This window comes from Ambystoma mexicanum, chromosome 13 (assembly GCF_040938575.1).
Source record: "Ambystoma mexicanum isolate Mex_15411 chromosome 13, UKY_AmexF1_1, whole genome shotgun sequence".
In the NCBI taxonomy this organism is placed as follows: domain Eukaryota; kingdom Metazoa; phylum Chordata; class Amphibia; order Caudata; family Ambystomatidae; genus Ambystoma; species Ambystoma mexicanum.
Window position 1 is genome coordinate 199,772,427 of NC_090938.1, and position 22,699 is coordinate 199,795,125.

General features: G+C 46.3%; 1 protein-coding gene across 2 annotated transcripts in view; it reads right to left on the reverse strand.

Moving 5' to 3' along the window:
* The window catches only part of PKP1 (plakophilin 1), a 239,189-nt gene that overhangs the window by 152,981 nt on the left and 63,509 nt on the right, over nucleotides 1-22,699 (reverse strand). For both annotated transcript variants that reach the window (XM_069633637.1, XM_069633638.1), the window contains exon 2: nucleotides 4,710-4,798. In XM_069633637.1, the coding sequence (XP_069489738.1) occupies nucleotides 4,710-4,798 (89 nt within the window). The remainder of the gene's footprint in view (nucleotides 1-4,709; nucleotides 4,799-22,699) is intronic.

A 22,699-nucleotide genomic window follows, 5' to 3' on the forward strand; every position in this document is an offset into this window, starting at 1 on the left:
AGGATTGGTTATTTATAACATGCTTCATACCCAGAGGTTTCTAAGCGCGGACCCGGGGATCGAACCTGTGGTGCTCCATGTCATCTTGCTTCCAAGGCGAGCACGTTGCCGCTGAGCTATCCTCCCAAGACCTGGCCTGACCTGCAGAGAATGGGAGCTAGAGGACCGGAGGGCTCTAGCAGGGAGGTATTTAGGGAGGAAGAGTTAAATGTAGCCTGGTCACAGGCCCCAGAATGCCTTGTGGATGATGCAGAGGGTCTTAAATGTGATCCTTGCAACCACAGGGAGCCAGTGAAGAGATATTAGAGCTGGAGAGATGTAGTTCCTGGGCTTGAGGCCAAGGATAAATCTTGCAGTCCTATTCTGGATTAGATGAAGAGGGCTTGTTTGTTTGATTGTTTGATTGTTTATTTGTCTAGCGCCTATACACAAAGTGTTTCAAAGCGCTTCAAGGAGGGAGGGAACATGGGAGAAATACAATTACATTCTTATAAGTCTTTGAAAACAATTAAGAATGAGAAAAATAACCATCATAATCTGCCTAACGACATTTCAGATGCTGCAAATGCAGTAACAATTAGGGAGAAAAAGGGGAAGGGAAAAAGGGAGACAAACTAGCAGTAACATTACTATGCCTGACGACAATAGTGCATTGCATGAGTATACATAGGGGGGGGTTTGGGTAGGTGAAGGTGTGCAGTTGAAGGGGAAGGAGTGGAAACAAACAAGCAGCAAAAACAGAAAGGTCAGACGACAATTCAGAGTAGTGCAAGAAGGGGAGGGGAGGAGAAGACAAGGAGGGAAAGGAGGGGAAGGACAAGCTCCTATCCAAGTCAAGAGACAAATGATAGGTGTAAGTGCTAAAGGACGGAGAGAGAAAGTAGGGAGGGGCATAGGACTAGGGAATGGAGGAAAGCGGTGGAAGAGAAGCACAAGACTGTCATGGAGGGACAAAGGAGTAGAATGACAGGGATGGACAAGAAAGGACAGGGGGAAAGGGGCAGAGGGAAGGTGGCTTCAAGACAGGTGACTACGATTACTATGCCTAACTGCAATTGGGGTAGTACCAAACTTTCGGGGCAGACAGACACACTGGTGGGCAAGGGGGGGGATTTTGGTGGCACAAAGGCAAGGGGATAAGGGGGAGAGTGGGCAGCAAAAAACACATTCAGGGGAAGGGGGAGAGTGGGGAGGCAAGAAAACAGGTGACCCGGTGACAGGGTAGATAGAGGGACACAGACCTACTGATGGGCAGAGAAAGGAGAGAGGTAGATTAAGATAAGGCTGTTACACTAGTCAAGCCTTGAAAGAACCAAAGCTCTAGAGCCATTGAGTTTCTGGGTGAAGGTGGGGAAAGGGAGAATATCTCTGGAGGAGGTGAAGCTGATGGTGGGCCTTCTTGGCAAGGTCAGGAATGTGGGGTGAGAAGGAGGGGGAGGAGTTGAAGATGATACCCAGGTTTTTAGACTAAAAAGGGGGAGGGGGCCCAGGGAGTGTGGTCAGAGAGTAGGAAGGAAGGAGGCAGTAGGGGCCCCAATGAGAAGGATCTCAGTCTTACTGGCATTAAGGCAAAGATTGTTCGCAACACTTCATGCATGAATAGCAGTCAGACAGTTGGGAATGAGAGAGGAAGGAGAGGAGGAGGAGGCGTTAAGGAAAGTTGTGTGTTGTCAGCATACCACTGGAAATGAGGAGCGAAGGTGGAGATCAGGTGGGCAAGGGGGGCAAGGTATATATTTAAGAGCCATGGTGAGATGATAGATCCCTGAGGGATGCCACAGGTCGAGATTGAGATAGAGGAGAGAAAGGGGCCCAGTTGCACTTATGAGGGTCGATTTTAGAGGAAAGTGCTTAACCGGTCCAGTGCCCGGTCTATGATGCAGAGGGCATCATGGAGCCTATTTATGAGGATGGAATGACTGACCGTGTCAATTGCAGAGGACAGATCGAGGAGAATGAGGGGGAGGAAGGAAAGTTGGAATTCAGGTTTGAGAGAAGACCATCACAGGTGTTTAGGAGAGCAGTTTCCGTGCCTCTGGATGCTCTGAAACCAGACTGGTGGTCGTGAAGGCTGCCAGCAGAAGCAGATTCAGTGTGATGGATTAGTTGCGAGATGACCAACTTCTCCAGGAGTTTGCCCACGAAAGGGGTAGTGGAGATAGGACAGTAGTTAGCTGGGCAGAAAGGGTGAGCAGACAGCTTCTTTAGAATGGGGTGCAGAAGGAAGTGCTTGAGGGGTAAAGGGGCGAAGCTGGTTGAAAAAAAGTGGTTACAGAACTCAGCCAGGGAGTGAGTGAGAGAGGCAAGGTTGTCCTTGATAGTTTTAGATGAGCAGAGAGGCACCTGTTTGTAAGAGACTTTCAAAGAGCAGTTTGTCTTTGGAACCTCGTCAAGTGTAATGGGTGAAAAGGAGGAGAGTGTGGGGGGACATGTGGGGAAAGCATGCAGGGAGGAGGGAGAGGTGTGGAGGAGAGATAGGACAGGATATCATGGGTCTTGGTTGTGAAGTGGGTGGCCAGCGCCAAGCAGCGAGCCTGAGATGGGAGAGGAGAGCTGGAGATTGCAGTAATATTGGCCTGTTCTTTACAGATTTTGAAAAGTTAAGCTCTGTTGTTTGTGGCTCCAGAGATACAGGACTGGATATTGGCCCTTGTCTTGGAGCTGGTAGAGAATCTATATTGCCTTTGGAGCAGGCGGCAAGCCAGTTTGTCAGTGTGCTAGAAGCAAGCCACTTCCATTGCGAAACTTTGTGTTTCAATGAGGCTAAATCAGAGTCATGCTAACTGTTGCACTTGGAAACAGTTTCATGGGGATCTTGCTGACAGGGGCAAGGATGTCAAGGGTGTTGGAGATGGAGAGGTGAAGGTTAGCATGAACAGGGTCAGTGTGAGAGTGAAAAGTGGGAGTGGGGGGAGAAAGAGGAGGCAAAAGCAGCAACTGACACTCACTTCATTGGTCGAATGACGGAGAAGGAGACTGGCAGAACTGGCAGAGGCTTAGCTGGGTGTCAGGGAGATTCAGATGGGAGGAGAGGAGAGAATGTTCAGACCCGGAAAGAGGCATAGAGAGAGGGTTAGAGAAGGAGAGATCAGCTAAAATGAGCACATCCAAGGTGTGCCCAGCTGAGTGGGTTGGTCCATTGGGAAGGATGGTGAGTGAGAGAGTGTTACAGAGGGTGCGAAAGTGTAGAATAGTGGAGTCAGGAAAATCCAGATGGATATTAAAGTCACCAAGGATGAGAAGCTAGGAGGATGAGGTCAGAAGTGAGGAGGCACGGATGGCCCACTCAGAGAGGAAGATTGGCCCAAGAGGCCTATAGATAGAAGCGAGAGTAAGTGAGAGGGAAGGAGAGATTCAGAGCTTACAGATAAGGCATTCAAAGGAGGAGTAGGATTGAGTGGGTATGATCGAAGCAGGGACCCATTCAGGATAGACGAGAGCCACACAGACTCAAGGCTGATTGGACCTGGCCTTGGAGAGGCTCTTGTAACCATCAGGAAGGAGCACGTCAAAAGCAGTAACAGAACTGGCATTGAACCACGTCTCAGTGAGAGTGAGTATATCGAGGTCAAAGTCTTCAAGGAGGTAACAGATATCAGCGGAATGTTTGACAGCAGAGCGAAAATGAAGGGTGGCCAAATGGAGCTGATTGCCACCTTTAAAGGTTTTCCAAGGTGGGGCACGGACTGGGGTACGCCCGTCAGTGGGGTCAAGGAGGCCAGGGGAGGAGGCAGCCAGAGGAATGGCAGGTGACAGGAGGAAGATAATGAGAGATGGAAGATGTCTGTCGGGATGCAGGAGGTTGGGTTGAGAATCCTGGGCCATGATAGTGCCATTTTGGTAGACATTAATAATGGACATAGAGGATAGGAGGTATGCCAAGAGAACTTCCCACCTAGTTCCACCATTACTGGGTGAAGAGATAAAAGGGGAGAGGATAGAGACCATATGGGGAGTCCATACGTCAGGACAGGGAACAGTAAAGAGGATGTCAGTAATGGGCAATCCTGTGTTGGAGGCCAGAATTACTTTTTTACATTTTTCAATCTAGAGATCAAGAGAGGGGTAGGAAAGGAGATAAAGTAGCAGTTAGAGTAGATAGGAGAGATGGAGAGTACCAAAGTTGCAAAGGAGGGGGAGCAAAGAAGGTAATACACAGTGTATGAGGAGCACCAGGAGGCCTAGCAGTAAGTCAAATCACAATTAATGAGGTCTCAACCCCACCTTGTTCCGTACCTTAAGGCAGGGGTATGCATCCTTTGGATTGCCATATGTTTTGGACTACAACTTCATCAGACCTAACCAGCATAGTGGATGGTGAAGGATCATGGGAGTTGCAGTCCAAAGCATCTGAAGAGCCTCAGATTTCAGACCCCTGCCTTAAGGTGTACCCAGCATATAGGGGTGCTATCGTTTACAGCAAAAAAAAAAAGGCGCAAATCACCCATGGTAGATTCCACGTCAATTTCAATTTCATGAGTGTACAGTCCAATTCAAAGAGATTGAGTACCTATTTGGAGGACTTTTCTAAGTTCAGTAAGCCTATGACTGACTTCCTTCCATTTTGAATATGTGATCTAAATGGATATGTTGTCACTTGATTACATTTAAGATTTCTTTTGCATTGAGAAGAGGTTACTTTGCATAGAGATCGAATGCAGTTCAAGCTCCACTCCAGCATCAATACAATCCAAGATGGCGCATCTTACCTGGTAGCCCCATGATGATGACTTGTTGTAAATGCTTCTCCCGCCTCCTAGGTTGTAGTTGTCTGACATGCTGTCAAATGTAGATCCAGCTGGAACAATAAAAGAAAGCCGATGAGCTTGATGTGCTTAAGGATTTAAAATACAGAGATAATGCTAGGATGCACTACAGAACATCACTACTTTATTACCTCAAAGGATACTTATAATGATGCTTACTCACAACATTCTTTAAAAATAAAGATTCATCCCATGTGTACAAGAACATACCCAACCCAAAAATACAATATCCAGAGAGCAGTGACCAAGTGAACAGCTGCCAACCAAACATAAATATACAGAGCGATGGCCAATCAAAGGGAGAACCGGAGAGCAGGGAGTTAAAAGATAATGGAAATGGGGAACAGGGATCAAACAGGGTGTCAAATCGAGCAAAGAGAATAAAGAGGAAGGAACAAGGACTTCTAGGAACACAGAGAGCAGTGGCCAAGAGAACAGATGTTAGCAAAAGAGACATGCAGAGAGTAGAGCAAGGCATAGTAAAGAGACACCAATGGAGTAGGGAATCAAGGCAATGGAACAGAGTAGACGGGAGACTGTAGGGTGTGTCCCAGTCAGCTAGGGGTCAAAAGAGCAAGGATACAAGACACAAAAGAGGCAAGCGTTCAGAGGGCAATTACCTGCACTCTGTAAACCCCCATACAAACACAAATAAGAAGAAAACAGTGATCCAGAGAATCGAAGCAAAGAGAGCTGAGAAGCATACGGATGTGTACCAGACCGGTGGCATGAGAGAGCTGAGATTCAGAGAAGCGAGATGCAGAGAAGCAAGGCCCGTCGAGCAGAGAGCAAGAGAGGTGTGAACTGGTGAGATGTGATTCAGAGAGCTGAAGTTCAGAGAAGCGAGATGCAGAGAAGCAAGACCCAGAGAGCTGAAAGATATAGAGATGTGTACCGTTGGATGAGGTGCAGAGAGCCGAGGTTCAGAGAAGCGAGATGCAGAGAAGCAAGACCCAGAGAGCTGAAAGACAGAGATGTATATTGGTGCGATGAGATGCAAAGAGCTGAGGTTCAGAAAAGTGAGATGCAGAGAACGTGAGATCCAGCCAGCTGAGAACCATAGTTATTTACCAGTGGGTTGACATGCAGAGAGATGAGGTTTAGAAAAGATAGGTACAGAGAAGCAAGACCCAGAGAGCAGAGAACCAGAGATATGAGTACCAGTGAAATGAGATGCAGGGAGATGGCATTCAGAGAAGCGAGATGCAGAGAAGCGTGACTCAGAGAGCTGATAACTACAGATGGGTACTGATGATATCAGATGACAAGATACAAGATACCAAGAAGCAAGATGCTGAGAAGAGAGAGCCAGAGAGCTTAGAACCATAGAGATGTGTACCAGACTGGTGGAATGAGATGCAGAAAGTTGAGATTCAGAGAAGCATGATGCAGAGAAGCAAGGCCCATCGAGCAGAGAGCAAGAGAAATGTGTACCGTTGGGATGAGCGGCAGAGAGCTGAGGTTCAAAGAAGCGAGATGCAGAGAAGCAAGGCCCATCGAGCAGAGAGCAAGAGAAATGTATACCGTTGGGATGAGCTGCAGAGAGCGGAGGTTCAAAGAAGCGAGATGCAGAGAAGCAAGGCTCATTGAGCAGAGAGCAATAGAGATGTGAACTGGTCCGATGAGATTCAGAGAGCTGAGGTTCAGAGAAGCGAGAAATGCAGAGAAGCCAGACACAGAGAGCTGAGAGCTATAGAGATGTGTACCGTTGGATGAGATGCAGAGAGCTGAGGTTCAGAGAAGCGACATGCAGAGAAGCAAGACCTAAACAGCTGAAAACATAGAGATGGGTACTGGTGGGATGAGATGCAAAGAGCTGAGGTTCAGATAAGCGAGATGCAGAGAACGTGAGATCCAACCAGCTGAGAACCATAGTTATTTACCAGTGGGTTGAGATGCAGAGAGCTGATGTTCAGAAAATATAGGTGCAGAGATGCGAGGCCCAGAGAGCAGAGAACCACAGATATGTGTACTAGTGGAATGAGATGCAGGGAGATGACATTCAGAGAAGCGAGATGCAGAGAAGAGTGATTCAGAAAGCTGATAACTACAGATGGGTACTAATGATATCAGATGGCAAGATCCAAGATACCGAGAAGCAAGATGGAGAGAAGAGAGAGCCAGAGAGCTTAGAACCATAGAGATGTGTACAAGTGAGAAGAGGTTCAGAGAGCCAAGATTCAGAGAAGCAAACTGCTGAGAAGCATGACACATAATGCTGAGAGACATAGTGTTGTGTACCAGTGAGATGAGATGCAGAGAGCCGAGGTTTGGGGAAGCGAAATGAGGGGCCGCAAGACCCAGAGAGCTGAGGAACATGGAATTGTGCACTAGTGAGATGAGATGCAGAGAGCTGAGATCCAGGGAAGCGCGATGCATAGAAGCAAGTCAGAGAGAGTTGAGAACCATAGAGGATTCAGGGAAGTTAGATGCAGAGAAGAGAGAGCAAGGGAGCCGAGAACTGTAGAGTTATGTACCAGTGAGTTGAGTTGCAAAGAACTGGAGTTCAGAGAAGTGAGATGCAGAAAAGCAAGACCCAGAGAACATAGAACGATAGAGATGTGTACCAATGAGACGGGATGTAGAGGTACGAGATGCAGAGAAGGTTTCCACCAAATTAGCAAAGAGATAAAAGAATGTGAGAGCAATAGCTTCAGCATAGAAACACAGAAAGCAAATATCCATGAAACAAAGACAGACAGGAAGAACAGTCAATGAGCAGAACACAGATAGAAAGTAATCACAGAGCAAAAAAAACAGGAAAAATAAACACAGTAAATGAAGAGACAGAATAAAAGAGCAAACAAAGAGAAGCCTAATCCCCAAGGATGGAAGTCTGTATGTGGATGCAAAAGAGAGCAAATACACAGGGGGAAAGGCCTCGAGTGCAGAGACGAAGAGAACAGATAAAAAGAGCTTGTGAATTATAACAACATAGACTAAAAAACGGAAAGGGTAGTGTGAGTTGAAAACAAAGTAACAGCGAAGAAGAAATCAATTTCTAGAAAGTAAAAATATGGAAAGAGAACACCAAGGGATCCGACACCCAGAGACCTAAAGAGTTGTGACCCAGAAATCATTCTCTGGTCAAGATCAAAAAGACATGGAACAAAGATCAGGGGATACATGGCCAGGGGAGTGGTCATTAAAAGAGCCTAGACCAATACAGTGATTCCCAATAAAGCAAACCAAGAAGCCAAGACAGCAAATTAGCAGAGAGCAAATCTCAATGAAGTGCAGGCCAAGTAAATTCATACCATGAATTAAGATAGACAGAGACGAAAGACTGAGCAAGCAAATAGAGAACAAATACCAATACAGAAAGGACAGAAAATTATTTGACTCAAAGAACAGAAGCAGAGATGGAAAAGAGCAAGACAGAAGACCTCGACAGAGCAGCGGCTGGATCAGTAACAAAGAGAGAAAAGACTTGCTGAGACCCAGAGAGTCATGACTCTGAAAGCCAATACCCAAAAGACTAGGGCCACAATGACAAAGAGAACAAAAGCCAAAGGAACAACGAGCAAGAGTGCCCAGGACAAGAAAACCAAGACCAACAGAGGAAAACCAAAGAAAGCAAAGACAAGGTGTACAAGACCAATTAAGAGGAAGAAACCGGAGCAGAAACCAAAACATCAGAGATCCAGAGAGCAAATAGCCATGAAGCAGCAGTAACTAAGTGAGTTGATGCCATAAATGATGAATGACAGAAAGAGTTAATAGTAAAAGAAGAGAAGACCAAGAAATTAAAGGCATGGAGATCGGAAGACTCGAGATGGCAACATTTAAGAACAAGTGATACGAGTACGACAAAGCAATCAAACAATGCATAAACCAACCACTCTGGTGTCAGTAACGCCACATAGTGTCTTACCAAGATGGCAGACCAGCAAGTTTTATTTTTACAACTTTATTTAACATTGCACACAGGTTAAGCACATACATTTGCGACATTCAATTCCAGTGAACATACAACATATACAGGTTAGTTTTGCGTTGTATTCGAGTCATCAAGGGCAGATAAATCAGCCAAATGCCAAATATTGCCTGTACCGTACCCATATATTTCTGGGTTTAGAGGGGGTCATCACTGAATCTATGTACAGTTATTCGGTGTCGTTAGCCCACAACATGTTTCTGTTCCAGTCCTCTATTGTTGGCGGTCGTGCGTTCTTCCACCTCATTAATATGACCCTTTTTTCTAACAATAGACTTAAATTGAGCAGTTTTCGTCATGTTGGGTTCATTTTCCCAATCGCACCTAGCATACATATCCACGGTGTCCATTCCACCGGTTGGTCTGGCATCTTATCTAGACCTCCACAGACCTCAGACCAATATTGTCTCAGTTCCACACAGTCCCACAACATATGGTATATATTAGCATTTTCAGAGTTACATCTTGGGCAGGTGCCAGAGAGAGCAGGGTATAGTCGCTTGAGTTTCACTGGTGTGTAGTGGGTTCTATGGATAATTTTATAGTGGATCAGCTTGAATCTAAAGTTGCATGATATCAACTTGGTCAGTGTACAATTCTGGGACCAATCTTGGTCTTCTATCGGTTGGTCCAGATCCCGCTCCCACCCGGTCTTAGCCGTGGTGGGAGCAGGATCTGGACCAACCGATAGAAGACCAAGATTGGTCCCAGAATTGTAGGTACTTAGGTACCATCGGGCGTGTTTGCATTATGGTTTTGTAGAGAGCAGAGCCTGTGGCTTTCTGAGTCCCCCCCTGTGAATATGTAACCTAGTCCCATGCTTATTTCGGGTTCATTCGGGAATGATGGGTAAATCCGTTGTGTAATTGCTACGCCCTATCGATCTGCTGTTTGTGCGTATTTGTGTTTCCCACCGTGTCTTTAATCTCCTCCCACTTCAGAAAGCATTTATCCCGGAACAACTTTCCCCATTGTGTAATGCCTCTGGCACTCCAATGCAACGCAACTGCACTGTCTATGGGGAAAGGTGTGTGAGGGTCGCCCCATATTTGCATGCTCGGGTGGTATAACTTACTGGCTCCAAATATATCAGCAATTTTGGCCCATGCAGTGATTGTGACATTGGATGGGTTTATAGTGTTGTATTGTTTAGCGGTGGGTCTAGTGATTCTCTGTAGAGCCAGTGTCGCCTCCCTCTTTCTCGAAGGGAGGCGTGGGGGGGGCCAGGATTGAGGAAGCATGTAGCCCAGCCCGCAGCATATTGCGCCTGCGCTGCCAGGTAATACAATTCCATGTCGGGGGCCATTAGGCCGCCTCTAGGATATGTGTCAGTTAGTACCCTCCAGCTCAGTCTAGAGTGGCCGCCCCATACGAATGCTATGCATGCACTGTTGATTCTGAGAACAGAGCGCGACCCGGCCACACCGGCACTGTACTAAAAAAATAAAAAAGCTTAGGCAAAATGATCATTTTAATTAATGCTATCCTCCCCATTATTAATATGGGCACGGCGTTCCTGCGCTTCATCTTGGTGCAAAGTGCGTCTGCCAATGAACTATAGTTCAATGTTCAGGACAACTGAGCAGTTCTGGCAACAGCAGCGCCTAGGTAAACAATGTGTACTGGGCTCCATATAAGACCGTGTAGGTTTTGGGGCTGCGTGGTGGCGTCTGTGAGCAGGAATATCTCAGACTTATTGGGGTACAGACGTAGACCTGAATATTCGCCGAACTTTTTAACTTCAGTCAGCACCTTGCCCAATGTGCGGTCTGGGTTCTTCAGATATAATAGAATATCATCTGCATATAGCGTTATAATATGCGGTTTACCCTCGAGCCATATCCCGAATGTACTATAACGTGATCTGAGAATGTCCGCAAGGGGTTCTATAACTAGCGCAAAGAGTAGCGGGGAGAGTGGGCAGCCCTGTCTGGTACCACCCAGTAGCTCTAGTATGTCTGTGTAGGACCCATTAATTCTAATCTTAGCATGAGGTCATGTGTATAGTATTTGGATCCACTTTATGAAGTTTGGGCCAAACCCATAGTTCCGTAGCACCCCGAATAGGAAAGTCCAAGAGACAGTGTTGAATGCTTTCCGCATGTCTAGGGAGACTGCTATTGCTTGGGTCTCTGGGGGTATTGTGGCAATGATTTGGTGACATCGCCTTATATTTGTTGCCGTAGACCTGCCCAATATAAACCCAGCCTGGTCTTCATGTACCATATATGACATCAGTGGGGTGAGCCTAGTTGCTATTATCTTTGCTAGAATCTTGGCAATGTTTATTCAGGATAGAGGCTGGTACGACCCAAATTCCCCAGGAGGCTTCCCTGATTTCAGCAGGAGTGTAATTATTGCTTCCCTGGTGGTTTAGGGGAGTTCACCTGTGTCTAGTGCTTCCATCCAGACAGCGTATAGCCTGGGCGTCAGTTCACTACTGAACTCCTTATAGAACTCAGCTCCCAGCCCGTCCGCACCCGGAGCTTCCCCGTTAGGGAATGCTTTTATTGCTTCAAGTATTTTGGGCTCGGTGATGGGTCCCTCCAATGATTCCCTAGTGGCGTCTGCTAAAAGGGTTATAGGTATATGGGCGAGATAGCTTTCTATCTCAGCATCTGTGACGGCGCATTGTGGGGAGTATAGGTCTTTATAGTAAGCATAGAAGGTTCCCTTCAGCTTGTCCTGATCTGTGGACATCGTGCCGTCAGGCATCTGTATGCAGGGTATAGGTGTGGGGCCGTTCTCTCCTCGTACCGCTCTCGCCAATAACTTCCCCGGGTGTTCCCCTTCCCCATATCTACGAGCTGCAGCAGGTCGATCAAAGTATCTGACCTCTTGATCCGCTGTCTCAGTGTATTCGTCTAGTTTGGTCTTTATTTCTGAGCTGAGCAAGGGTGATGGGGAGGATGCGTACTGGGATTGTAAAGACGTTATTTGAGTTTCTAGTCTAGTTAATCTATTTCTAATGTCTTTGAGGATTCCACCCTCTACGGATATTGAGTGACCTCTGACGCAGGCTTTAAACGCCTGCCATAGTATAGACTGGCTAGAGACAGAGTGTTCATTGACATCGAAGTACTCTTGTATATATTGTTTCATCAAGTTAGTATAAACCAGGTCCTTCAAGGCTGCAGGTTTAAATCTCTAAGGTGGCCTGCTGTTGATCTTATCGGGGAGTTGTAGTGACAATTGTATCGGCGAGTGGTCTGAGTATGTTCTTGGATGTATATGGGAGTCTGTGACCCATGCCATGCTGTCTCCGTCTATTAGCCATAAATCTATTCTGGAGTGCATGTCATGGACTGTGGAGTAGTAGGTGTATTCTCTGCTGGTGGGATTCAACGTTCTCCAGGTGTCTTTCAGATGTAGATCTGTCATATGTATGTGTATTGCCTGTGCTGCTTTGGTCAGTGTTCTAGTTTGTGTCCATGTGCGATCAAGATGTACATCTAGAATTGTATTGAAATCCCCACCACATATTACCCGGGCTGTTGGGTATCTTGCTAATTTTCCGAATTGAGACGTAGAAGTCTGGTTGGTCAATATTTGGTCCATATAAGTTAAGAAAGACAAATTCGTTATCATGGAGATTGCCATGAAGCAAAACATATCTCCCTTCTGGGTCACACTCAGCATTAATACATTCAAAAGACAACGTTTTGTGTATCAGAATTGGAACCCCTCTTGCCCCAGCTGGGCATCAATTGTTCACCTTGTCGAGGTCCGGAATGTGTTTCCTGCAAGAAGATTATCTTGGCAGCTTGCCTATTGAAGTAGGCCAGCATCTTCCTTTTCTTGATCCTGGATCCTAGACCCCTTACATTCCAGCTAAGCACATTAGTATTGTCTTTGCCTAATTTAGCCATTGTCAATGGGGCGATTGCTGCCATGTAAACCCTAATAATCTGCCGTTGTGTGCTGAAGTGACTTCGTGCCTGATACCTGTGTGCTTTTTGCTTTACCAACCATCCTATGATAACAAAACCCCAGAACTCCCAGGTTAAACCCTCCCCCTCCCTCACAGTTCCCCTAACTTTAACTGTGTCGTTAGATATCCATCCCTCCCCTCCCAACAACATCTTGAGCACATGCTACTGGGGGGGCTGCGGCGTCTCCAGTGCCCATGCCAGCTTTAATTATAAGTATCGTGTCCGGTTCACGCATGTTGCTCTCGCCCATTCTAAAAGCTTTTGGGACGATGTTTCCATTGCAGCTTGAAACATGTACATTCTTTTTTAACATCCCAGATGTGGGCCTCCAGGAGGGAAGCCAATGACGTTGCTGTTCCTTCTTACTTCGAGAACGTGGTGGCAATGTTTAGGCCTCAGAATTGTTTAGATCGCCCACACTTTAGGTTTGTCCATTGTTAGGGGGAATATGCATTTCTATAAAGTTCACCGCTTCTTCGGGAAATGTGAAGAAATATGGCTTGTTTTGCTGTTGGATTTTGAGCCTGGCGGTGTAGAGCATTGCATATTGCACTTGCCGTTTGCGTAGCATTTTTTTTTACTCCTGTGAATAGTTTCTTTTCTGCTGGACCGCCAGGGTGAAATCTGGAAAGATGCGAATAACATATGCCTCCCATTTTAGCTCCTGTTTCTCTCTGGCGGTTTTTCGGATCAGGACTCTATCCCTGTAGTTTATGATGCATGCTATGATGAGCCTGGGATACGCCCCGGGTTTTGGCTTCGGGGCCAGTGATCTGTGTGCCCTCTCAACTATGAACATCGGTGACCATCCAGGATCACCCAATAGTGTACGTTAGAGGTCCTCTACCGCCTTCTCCATTGATCCTTTTATGGCCTCTTCCGGAACACCAATAATGCAGATGTTATTTCTCCGGAATCTTGCCTCCAAATCTTCACATTTGAATTTCACTGTGCCAAGTTCGATAGCCATTGTGGATACCGTGTTCTTCAGGGCTTCCAGAGCGCACTCAGTGCCAGATATCCTGCATTCTGCCTCAGTCATGCGAGTGGTTGTCTTGTCGAGTTGTGTTTTTATATTGGCGACACTCGCCGTGATACCATCCAGCTTGTCCGTGATTGTCGCAAAGCCCTGTTGCATCGCCTGAAAAACAGCCTGGGGGTCCATCATGGTAGCCGGGGGGATCTGCTTCTCATGTACAGGCATTTCCTCGTCCCTCTCAGGCCCCGTTTCTCTCTGCATCGCTGTTGTGTATTTATCGATAGTTCCTCTGCCTTTCTTCGAGCCAAAGTTCTTGGGCATCGTCCCTGGTCTCGGAGATGTAGCTTATCCTAGTGCTCAGGGGGAGGGCTATGATAGTTCTACCACATTTTACTCTGCGCTATATCGTCTCGTCATCCAAGGCGCCCCAGACGCTGTGGCGGTGGAATCAGTGCCCAGCCGTTGCTTTAATGGTAGCCTCTGATGTTTCTTATAGATCCGTCATATCCGTCATATATGGCAGAATGGAACGTCAGTCCCGGCGCCCGGGTGCCAAAAGTTCCAGAGGTTGAGGTTTAGATGTGGGTTGCTTAGGTGGTACTGAGAGGGCCTCCTGCGTTCCCGCCGAGAAGCAGAGCACACGGCTCTCACTGAGCTGGGGAGTCAATGGCACCCGACTACTAGGCAGAAGCAGATGAAAAAAAAGTCTGCTTTTTTATCGGGGCAACCGCCTGTCTCACAGCCCCTAAGCTCGCAGGGGGCAGCGGTGTAGTTCGCTGGGGGTGCGGAGGGCGAGGATTTGCACGCAGGGAGCGGGAAAGGCCTACCTCTGCAGCCACGGTCCAATCCGGGAGCGGGCCGCCTCTCGCACGAGTCTCTGGAGTGATGAAGGCAGAGGGGGCCAGCAGGCGCTCCACGATACTCGGGGCACCCACGACTCTCCCCCGCTGGATGGATGAAACGAGCGGTCCGCTGCCACCGCACCCGTCGCCTCGGGGCGGGGCTCCACTCCCCTCTCGCCGGCCGCCGAGTCTCGGGCTGTCACAAAAATTTGTGTGGGTAATCTGATGATATTGTTACCCGTTCTCTGCCAAAATCGCATAAAACCAGAGCCGACAAATGATCTTTTCTGGCTTTGCGGCCCTGGGTCCAGCCGGAGCTTACACGAGAGCCGCCATTTTCTCACATGCGCAACAGCGCCCCCCGGCAGACCAGCAAGTTTAATGATAGACATAAGCCAAGAAAAAAGTTTTACAAAAACAACCTGAAATAGCCTCATCCACAACTGAGTCTGTGATGAAGACCCGGCTATGCATTGTTTCATTGAGAAAACCTTGAAAAGGCAGTAATACACATCAAGCTAGATACTGTAGGCGGAAAGCAGCTCATACACAACCACAGGACAGCAACTCCCAACACATCAAGACCACCAATGACCACTGCTCTACTGCCATCCTATTGTCGTGAGGTGGAAAAAAATCCCCCATGAAGTGTTACACTGCCCTACAGCAACCAAGGAAACAGCCGAAAAGTGATAATAAATATGTTTGTTCTTATAGCGCTTCACGCTAGATTCCTCCCACTTCTAAGCTCTGTAATAATAGGTATTATTATAACCCAATTCTAATGGTGCTCAGTCAGGCAATACTGGGTATAAATGCATTAGCTGTTATTCATTTAGGGCAAAGACGGAGAATGGATAAGGAGCTGGATACTGGATGGTGACCTCACTTGTCCGGAGTATGCCAATATCTTCTTGGATGCTCAGCGGTTAAAAGAGCTTCAAGTCGATCACAACAAGCATTGGCAATACCAACAGTTTGGGCTTTTGTGCAGGCATTAGAAAGCTACTTGCCAGGCACTGTCATAGTGGTATTAACTGGCCATTGATAGTATCAGGTGCAAAATGGTGCAAGTAGCAGGCATTAAATAACAGAGCCTGGCGAATGCCTAATACTTATACACAAGCCAACATTGTTGGCTTTGCCAATGCCTGTTTTTAACAGGATTACGGGGAAGGAAAATCATTGTACTAATAAATCGAGTGGCTTAAGGAATAGCTGATTAAGATATTTTTATTGCACCAGTTGCACCGCTCCAATTAAGTCATTAACTTTCAGAAGACTGCTTTGAAAAAACACCAGCAGGCACTTTTGAGTGCAAAGTTTGATGGTAAGGTTTGATTAAAGTGAGCTCAAAGAGTTACCATGAGTAGGTGCTTTGGCAGGGTGGGGGGCAAAAACTGGGTGGGAATGGCCATGGCAAGTCAATGGGTGGGAAAATAATCAAACAACACCTACAAGCTGTGTGCCCCTCCTCTTATTACGCTTCTCCCTATCTGTACTCTAAGGCAATAATTTTGGCATATAGGTGATGCAAGCACCATCTAATAGCTCAAACTAAAAACCACTCTTCCTCAACATACTAGCACAAGCAAGCCTGCAACAAGGGCAAACATTTGGCAACCGCAGACATTATAAGACACAAGAACACTGGGACTACTATGTAAATTCCAGCTCGCTTAACAGTCTGTGGTCAGGAGCGCGTGTCATTGATTCAATTGTGTGGTGCAATGTACTTATGGCATATGTGTACACACCACAATGCAAAATCACCATAACACACGAGTGAGCATTGTCAACATTGAAATCACACGATGCTGCGCAAAGTGATACGAAAACAACATAAGTGCAGACGCCGAGTGTCATATCCCTTCCAAGTATTAGCTAACAGAGCCTACATTCCTTCCTTCAAAATCTCAGCTGAGAGGCCCTGCAACTCGCGATTCTGTGAAGCCGCTGAGAGGCCCTGCATCATCAACTCTCATCCTGTACCTTCGCCCTTCCAACAATCAGCTCAGAGCCCGGCACCCCACCCCACCCTTTCCACCAATCCGATATGATATTATATGATTGGTTATTTATAATGCGCTTAATACCCTGAGGTTTCTAAGTGCGGACCCCGGAATTGAAACTTTGTTGCTCCGTGTTGTCTTCTTTCCAAGGCGAGCACGTTCCCCCTGAGCTATCCTCCGAGAACTCGATGAGAGGCTGTGCATGGCGTGGGGATAAAGCTTCTCCCTAACGCCTCACCTGAGGCCCAGATTGCCTCTGTCTGTAATGCCGGTTTTCTCAAGCTGAAACAGCTGACAAAAGTCCTGTCTTTTTTACCATCTCACTATTGTTCTACAGTAGTAACTGCCTCTATCATGGGCTCTCTGGACTACTGTAATGGCATCTATCTCGGGCAGCATGACTCGATGGTACAGAGACTCCCAATTCTTCAAGACTTGACAGCACAGTAAGCCCTAGTGCTCCAAGGCTCTCCCACTCCACTGGCTGCCTTTGAGAAGTAGGATCCAGTTCAGGATCCTCTATATTGTACACCGTTCGCTCACTCAGTAGGTCTGCTTTTTCTTTGCACTAGAGCATAGACTTTGATCCGCCTCTCAAAACCTTTTAGTAGTTCCACACTACTCTAGGTCAAGGTCTGGAGGACGCGCCTTTTCTGTTCTTGCTCCTATACTGTGGAACTATCTTCCTCAAGGCTTGAGAGTCATCAAAGATCATCTCCATTTCCAAAGAACTCTCAAAATTTTTCTATTTTAAGGCTACCGGTCTTGTTGCTTTCTGGTGTACCACTAGCGCCAAGATGCCTTTGGGCCTTGATATTTTGCACTTAAGAAATGTAAATACAATACAATACAATACAATCACCTCTTATCCAATTCTCAGCACAGGGACCCTGCATTCCTCTATCAAAATATCAGCTAAGAGGCCTTACATCATTCCGCTTTCAACTCTCATCCGAGAGAACCTGCATCTTCTCCCTACCAACAATCAATTGAGGCGCTCTGCATCTCCCCCTTACACCAATCAGTTAAGGAGCCGTGCATCCACCTCCTTACATAATCCACTGAGAGGCCATGCGTTCTCCTCCCCTTAAAGCAGCGGTCTGCAACCTTTGGCTATCTAGATGTTTTGAACTACTGTTCCCACCAGCCTCAGCCAGCATGGTCAATGGTGAGGGATCATGGGAATTGTTGCCAAAAAAATCTGACATGCTGAAGGTAGCAAACCACTGCCTTAAAGAAACAGCTCAAAGCCCCTAGATGGCCTCCATTCCAACAATCCTCTGAGTGGTTATGAATAACATCTTTCCAGTTATCACCTGAGAGTCCTTGCCAGTCAGTCAAACATCTTTTATTCAGTATTGACCTTCAAGCACATGTCAAAAATACAAAGAGTATGGCTAAAATGTGAATAGTTTGTAAAACAAGAACATAATACTCCTTCATACAATCATATTTGTAAAAACGATAAAAGGAGTTAAATCACAGTTGCACACTATTAATCAGCCACCACAGGGCTATTTGTATCGTGTTTCAATGCTCTGTTACGCTGCATCAGCACCATGTGGATGTAGAGGGCGGTTGCCTAAATCACATGGGGGCGTAGTCACTGGTTTAAGCACATCAGAGCAGGCCCCACAAAACGAAAACCAGCGTCCTGTAAAATAGGTCTCAGATGCATACGCCTCAGCGGCTCCTGTGTAGATTGACATAGGGGGTGTATAGCAGGGACTGAATTCCTCCAGGTTGATGTAAAGGAGGCAAATATAAAGACTTCTCGAAAGACGAAAGAATTATGTCCAAGTAGTCTTAAAACCCACCAGGCTCCATCTTGAGTTCCAAATAGTCCAAACCCAGATTCATTTTGGCAGCATCAACAACCACAGTCTCGGAGGCTCTTATTTTTTATTGATTTAGTCAGTTTTTCTCTGAACCGGGAAATCTTGTGGATTATTCCATATTTCAATCCTATCCATATGGTAACTGTGAGAAACCTGAAGGTGTCTGGTTAAACCACAGGGATCTGTCATCCAGGTGGCCAGGGCACGGCCATCGCTACTGGATCAAGTTCCTGGGGGTGAACTAGTGAGGGAGGATAACATGGATATGGGGTCCTCAGGGAGTGGGAGACGGACACCGATGGGTGGGACGCAGTATCCCCCTTCCTTCAACACCTTTTCCCATCCTACCGCGTAGGACATTCAAAACCACTGCTCCCCCTCCCACCTTTTCCTGCAAGAACACTTTCACAAGACAAACCAGAGAATGAACTAATACCAGAGCCGCAAGGCAAAGTCAGGCAATTGATCAGAATCACACACCTGACAGCCCTTTCCCTTCCCCACAGGGATAAAAGGTGGAGCAAGAGAGCACAGTACGAGCAAGGCAGACTGCATGACGAGACAGCTCTCCAGACCCGGCAGTTCTAGAGGAGCAGAAAGGCGGAAAACATCAAGAGGCTGACAAGGAGATACACAGCCTTGCTCTCTTCAACAAAACCCTGCGAACCCTGTGCTGAAAGAATCCTAAAGCTGAGGACAATAGCCCAAGTGTGCTGCAGTAGATGTCAATGGTACACAGAATGTATCGATGCTGATAAGCCGGAGAGAGGGAGATTCCTGCTTCCATGGTACCGAGCTTCACTCCAGCTAGGAGGAATGCCAAGCGGTTCATCACAGCCAGTGATTCATGCAAAGAGCCGATAAGAAGCAGGCTATGGTGAATGAAAGTGGCATAGTGAGAAAAGGTTAAAGAACTGAACATTGTAAAAGGGAGCCCAGCTGTACAAGGGGGCCGGAACCATGTGGGTGTTGCTCCATGGAACCCTGGTCAATTCCCATCTGAATGAAACTACAGGTACCAGTAGGCTGTAGGAGAGCAGCCAAGATAGGACAAAGTGGTCACAGAGGAGGGCCAGCAAAATCCCTGTACAGTCGAAAGCCTTTGACCTAAGAACTGTGAGAAAAGCAAGGGAAGTGACCCTGCTAACATTTGAAAGTAATTGTAAATGTGAAGTTGGCAAGAGTGAACCCAGAAGAGGCATGCTGACAAGGAAGGAGCAAAGTCTAAAGTCCCAAGAAACAGTGTGCTGACAAACGTGAACCCGGCCGAGGGATGTCCACTGGAACCGTTTAGTTTAAAAAAGACATTGATATTTGTGAGGAAAATTAGAGGGGTCTGCCCCCGGAAGAGGGGGACCCAGGGTGAGCCAGTACCACCCTGATCAAGTGAACCCGAGAAAAGGGGGTTCCCAGTAAACTTTTGAAAACACTTTGTACGTGAAGGAAAGAAGAAGATTTGTTGAAAGCCATAGTGAACACGGTGGAAGGACGCCAGCAGTCGAGAGGGATCCGAGCCCGAACGAGGGAGATCCAGGGGTAAAGCCATCACCCAAAGTCTATTAAGAGAAGGAACTGTTAGTGGTTTATGGCATATGATTTTTGAAGGATCAGCCCATGGAAGAGGGGGACCCAAAGGTGAAGAATCTTCATCCTACGTAAAACCAGGAAGCAAACTTGCATTTTGCAGAAGGAACTTTTGTTATGTTAACACGTCAGGCCCTCGAAGGCATGAGACTTTGAGAGTGGAAGAGATTTGGCCATCGAGACTCCAGATAAACTGGAACAGAACTGCTAACTCGTGCTGGAAAGGCTTGAGTGAGTGCTGTGCTTCAATATCCCACCTTACCCCCTGCCTAAAACGTGGGGAAGGAAGACTCCAGTTACAGCATCCTGAAAAATTATTTGAGAACATTTCATTCTTTTCTTGAAAACTATCCCGCACCCTTTTTGTATTAGTTGTAAGGTTTGGCAATATATTTCTTAGTATAGGCCCTTTTTATTTTATACAAGGCCACTACGACTCCCTTTTTTGATGGTTGTAGCTTGCGCCCATCTTAGATTTAGGTTTAGATCAGGCCTTTTTCCAACCTGCATAAAGTTTAATAAGCACCCTTGAACTGTGATCACTTGTGTCTTATCTTTATTGTTGCCACCATGAGTTCCTTACAGAAAGCATTCACTTTACACGTGTAAACCAGCTTAAACTCGTCCCTCCATCTATGCTGATGATATGGGCTAGAGCATCACAATGCCTTTCTAGGCCTTCGGCGGTCCAAGCTCTAATAAGTAGAAAAATGGTGTGACAAATAGCTGAACCTCTACTGCAGCACAGCTGAGCTCCAAATAAAGCAGGGCAGTTGGAGTACTTGCAGGAATAAGCAACAGTTTCTTTAAGAAAGTATTTTCCAAATGTTCAGCTTGTTAATATTAGCACAGCCCGCATAGCTCAGAACCATATAATGAGGCTGGCAGTACTTGCTTGTGAAGCCGATTCAACGCAGGTGAGATAGCACCTCTGCTGTGCTGACAAAAAAAGACAAAATACCAACTCTAAACTTCTCAAATATGATAGTAGATTTGGCTACCTGTGACCCCCACCCTGCAGATTCATGCAAACAGACCCCAAGGTAATCAAAGTGAGAGACCTGCTCAATGGTCGTATTACACACACTTAGCAATAATGACTTGCTTTTTGCAAGACGAGGTTTGAATACCATAACTTTAGACTTTACCAAATTAAGGTTAAGACCCAAATGGTTGCATTTAGTGGAGAAAATGGACGAAGGCTTTCTTAGTTCCTGCGGGGTAGTGGCTAGTATGGAGGAATCATCTGCATAAAATAAAATGGTATAATTATCCACAGCCAACCTCGGCAGTCCTGGCACCCATCTGATAGAGCACCAATGATCTCCCGAATGTAAATATTGAATTAGAGGGGTGCCAAGACACAGCCAGGTCTAAAACCAATATTCACACCAAAGGCTTTAGTCAGCACACCACCTGGCACAAAGCCAATTCTAGCTTTATCAGCAGTGTATAAAGAACGTATTATGGAAATCAGTTCCATAGGGGCATTGCGGGCTAACATGATATGCCAGAGACAGAATCGAAAACAGTTTTTATGTCTAAAAAGACCACACATAGGTGTATTTCCTTTAACACTGTGTACTTTTGAAAGAGCAGGTAAAGTTTAAAACAGTGATCAAATGTGCCCCGCTTAGCCCTAAATCCGGCCTGGAGATGGCTGATAATATTTTCACGATCGGCCCACTCCTGAAAGTGAGTAAGGGTTAATATCCCAAAGAGTTTGCCAGCACTATCCATAAGGGAGCTAGGTCAATAGTTGGCTGGTAAATCCTTTGGCAAAATTGTGGCTATGCGCCAAGACTGAGGGATCTTGCCACTACGCAAAATGGCATTAAAGATCTTACATAACACCGGAGCCCAAATTACCACCTCATCTTTAAAAGATCACCAGGAATTAAGTCTGGGCCAGCAGCGTTGCCTTTTTTCGAAGAGCTGAGGACAGCTGCCACTTCATTGGTCGAAAAATCCAAATTAATAGAAGAAGATGAACTAAAAACAATCAAATTGGGCACGGGGGAACCAACCCTGATATAAGGTAGAAAAATTACACCACCAAGCATTTTCATTAATTAGACAATGAATATTACTATCCCCATTCAGTTTTTGTCTGAAACCATTTTCCAAAAAAGACGGACATCTCCCGTTTGCAGTGCCCTGAATAATGAATGCCACTTATCCTTAGCAAATTCTTTCTTTTTTGAGGTAAGGAGCCCTTTGTATCCAGATCTAAGCAACCGTAGAGTGTCTTTATGAACCCCTAAAGGGCAGCTAACACAGAGTCCCCTATCCCTTTGAGCCTTAAGGCAGGCACTATCGAACCACTCAGCTTTACACAGGGATCTCTTTTTATTGTGACGCATAGGGGCCGAGATCAGTGAAATTAGGTTGTTATTAAGATTGTTTTGCTCCTCCAAAATACACTGGTTGCTGGAATTCTCATTGCATGTAATACTGAGGTTATCTAAAATGGAAGCGTACATATCAGATTAATATCTGTAATTTTAACCCATTTTACAGTTTTGCGTGCGTGGCCAGCAAGCTCTAGACATTGATTTGGGAGGCGAGCACTACTTCGGCCAGCATTTAACAGGCAGGCGGAAACCTCAATTGATAAGGTGTAGTGGTCACCTTCCATTCTTTTATGGATCACAAAATCCCTATACTTTGACCAATCCTTCCCAGTGATCAACACATAGGCCCTCATTACAACCCAGGCGTTAAGGGGTTAACGGCGCCGTAAAAGGTGTCGGTGCCGTTAAACCCTTAACGCCTGATTACGAGGTCCCTTTGCGGGTTGTACTTTAAA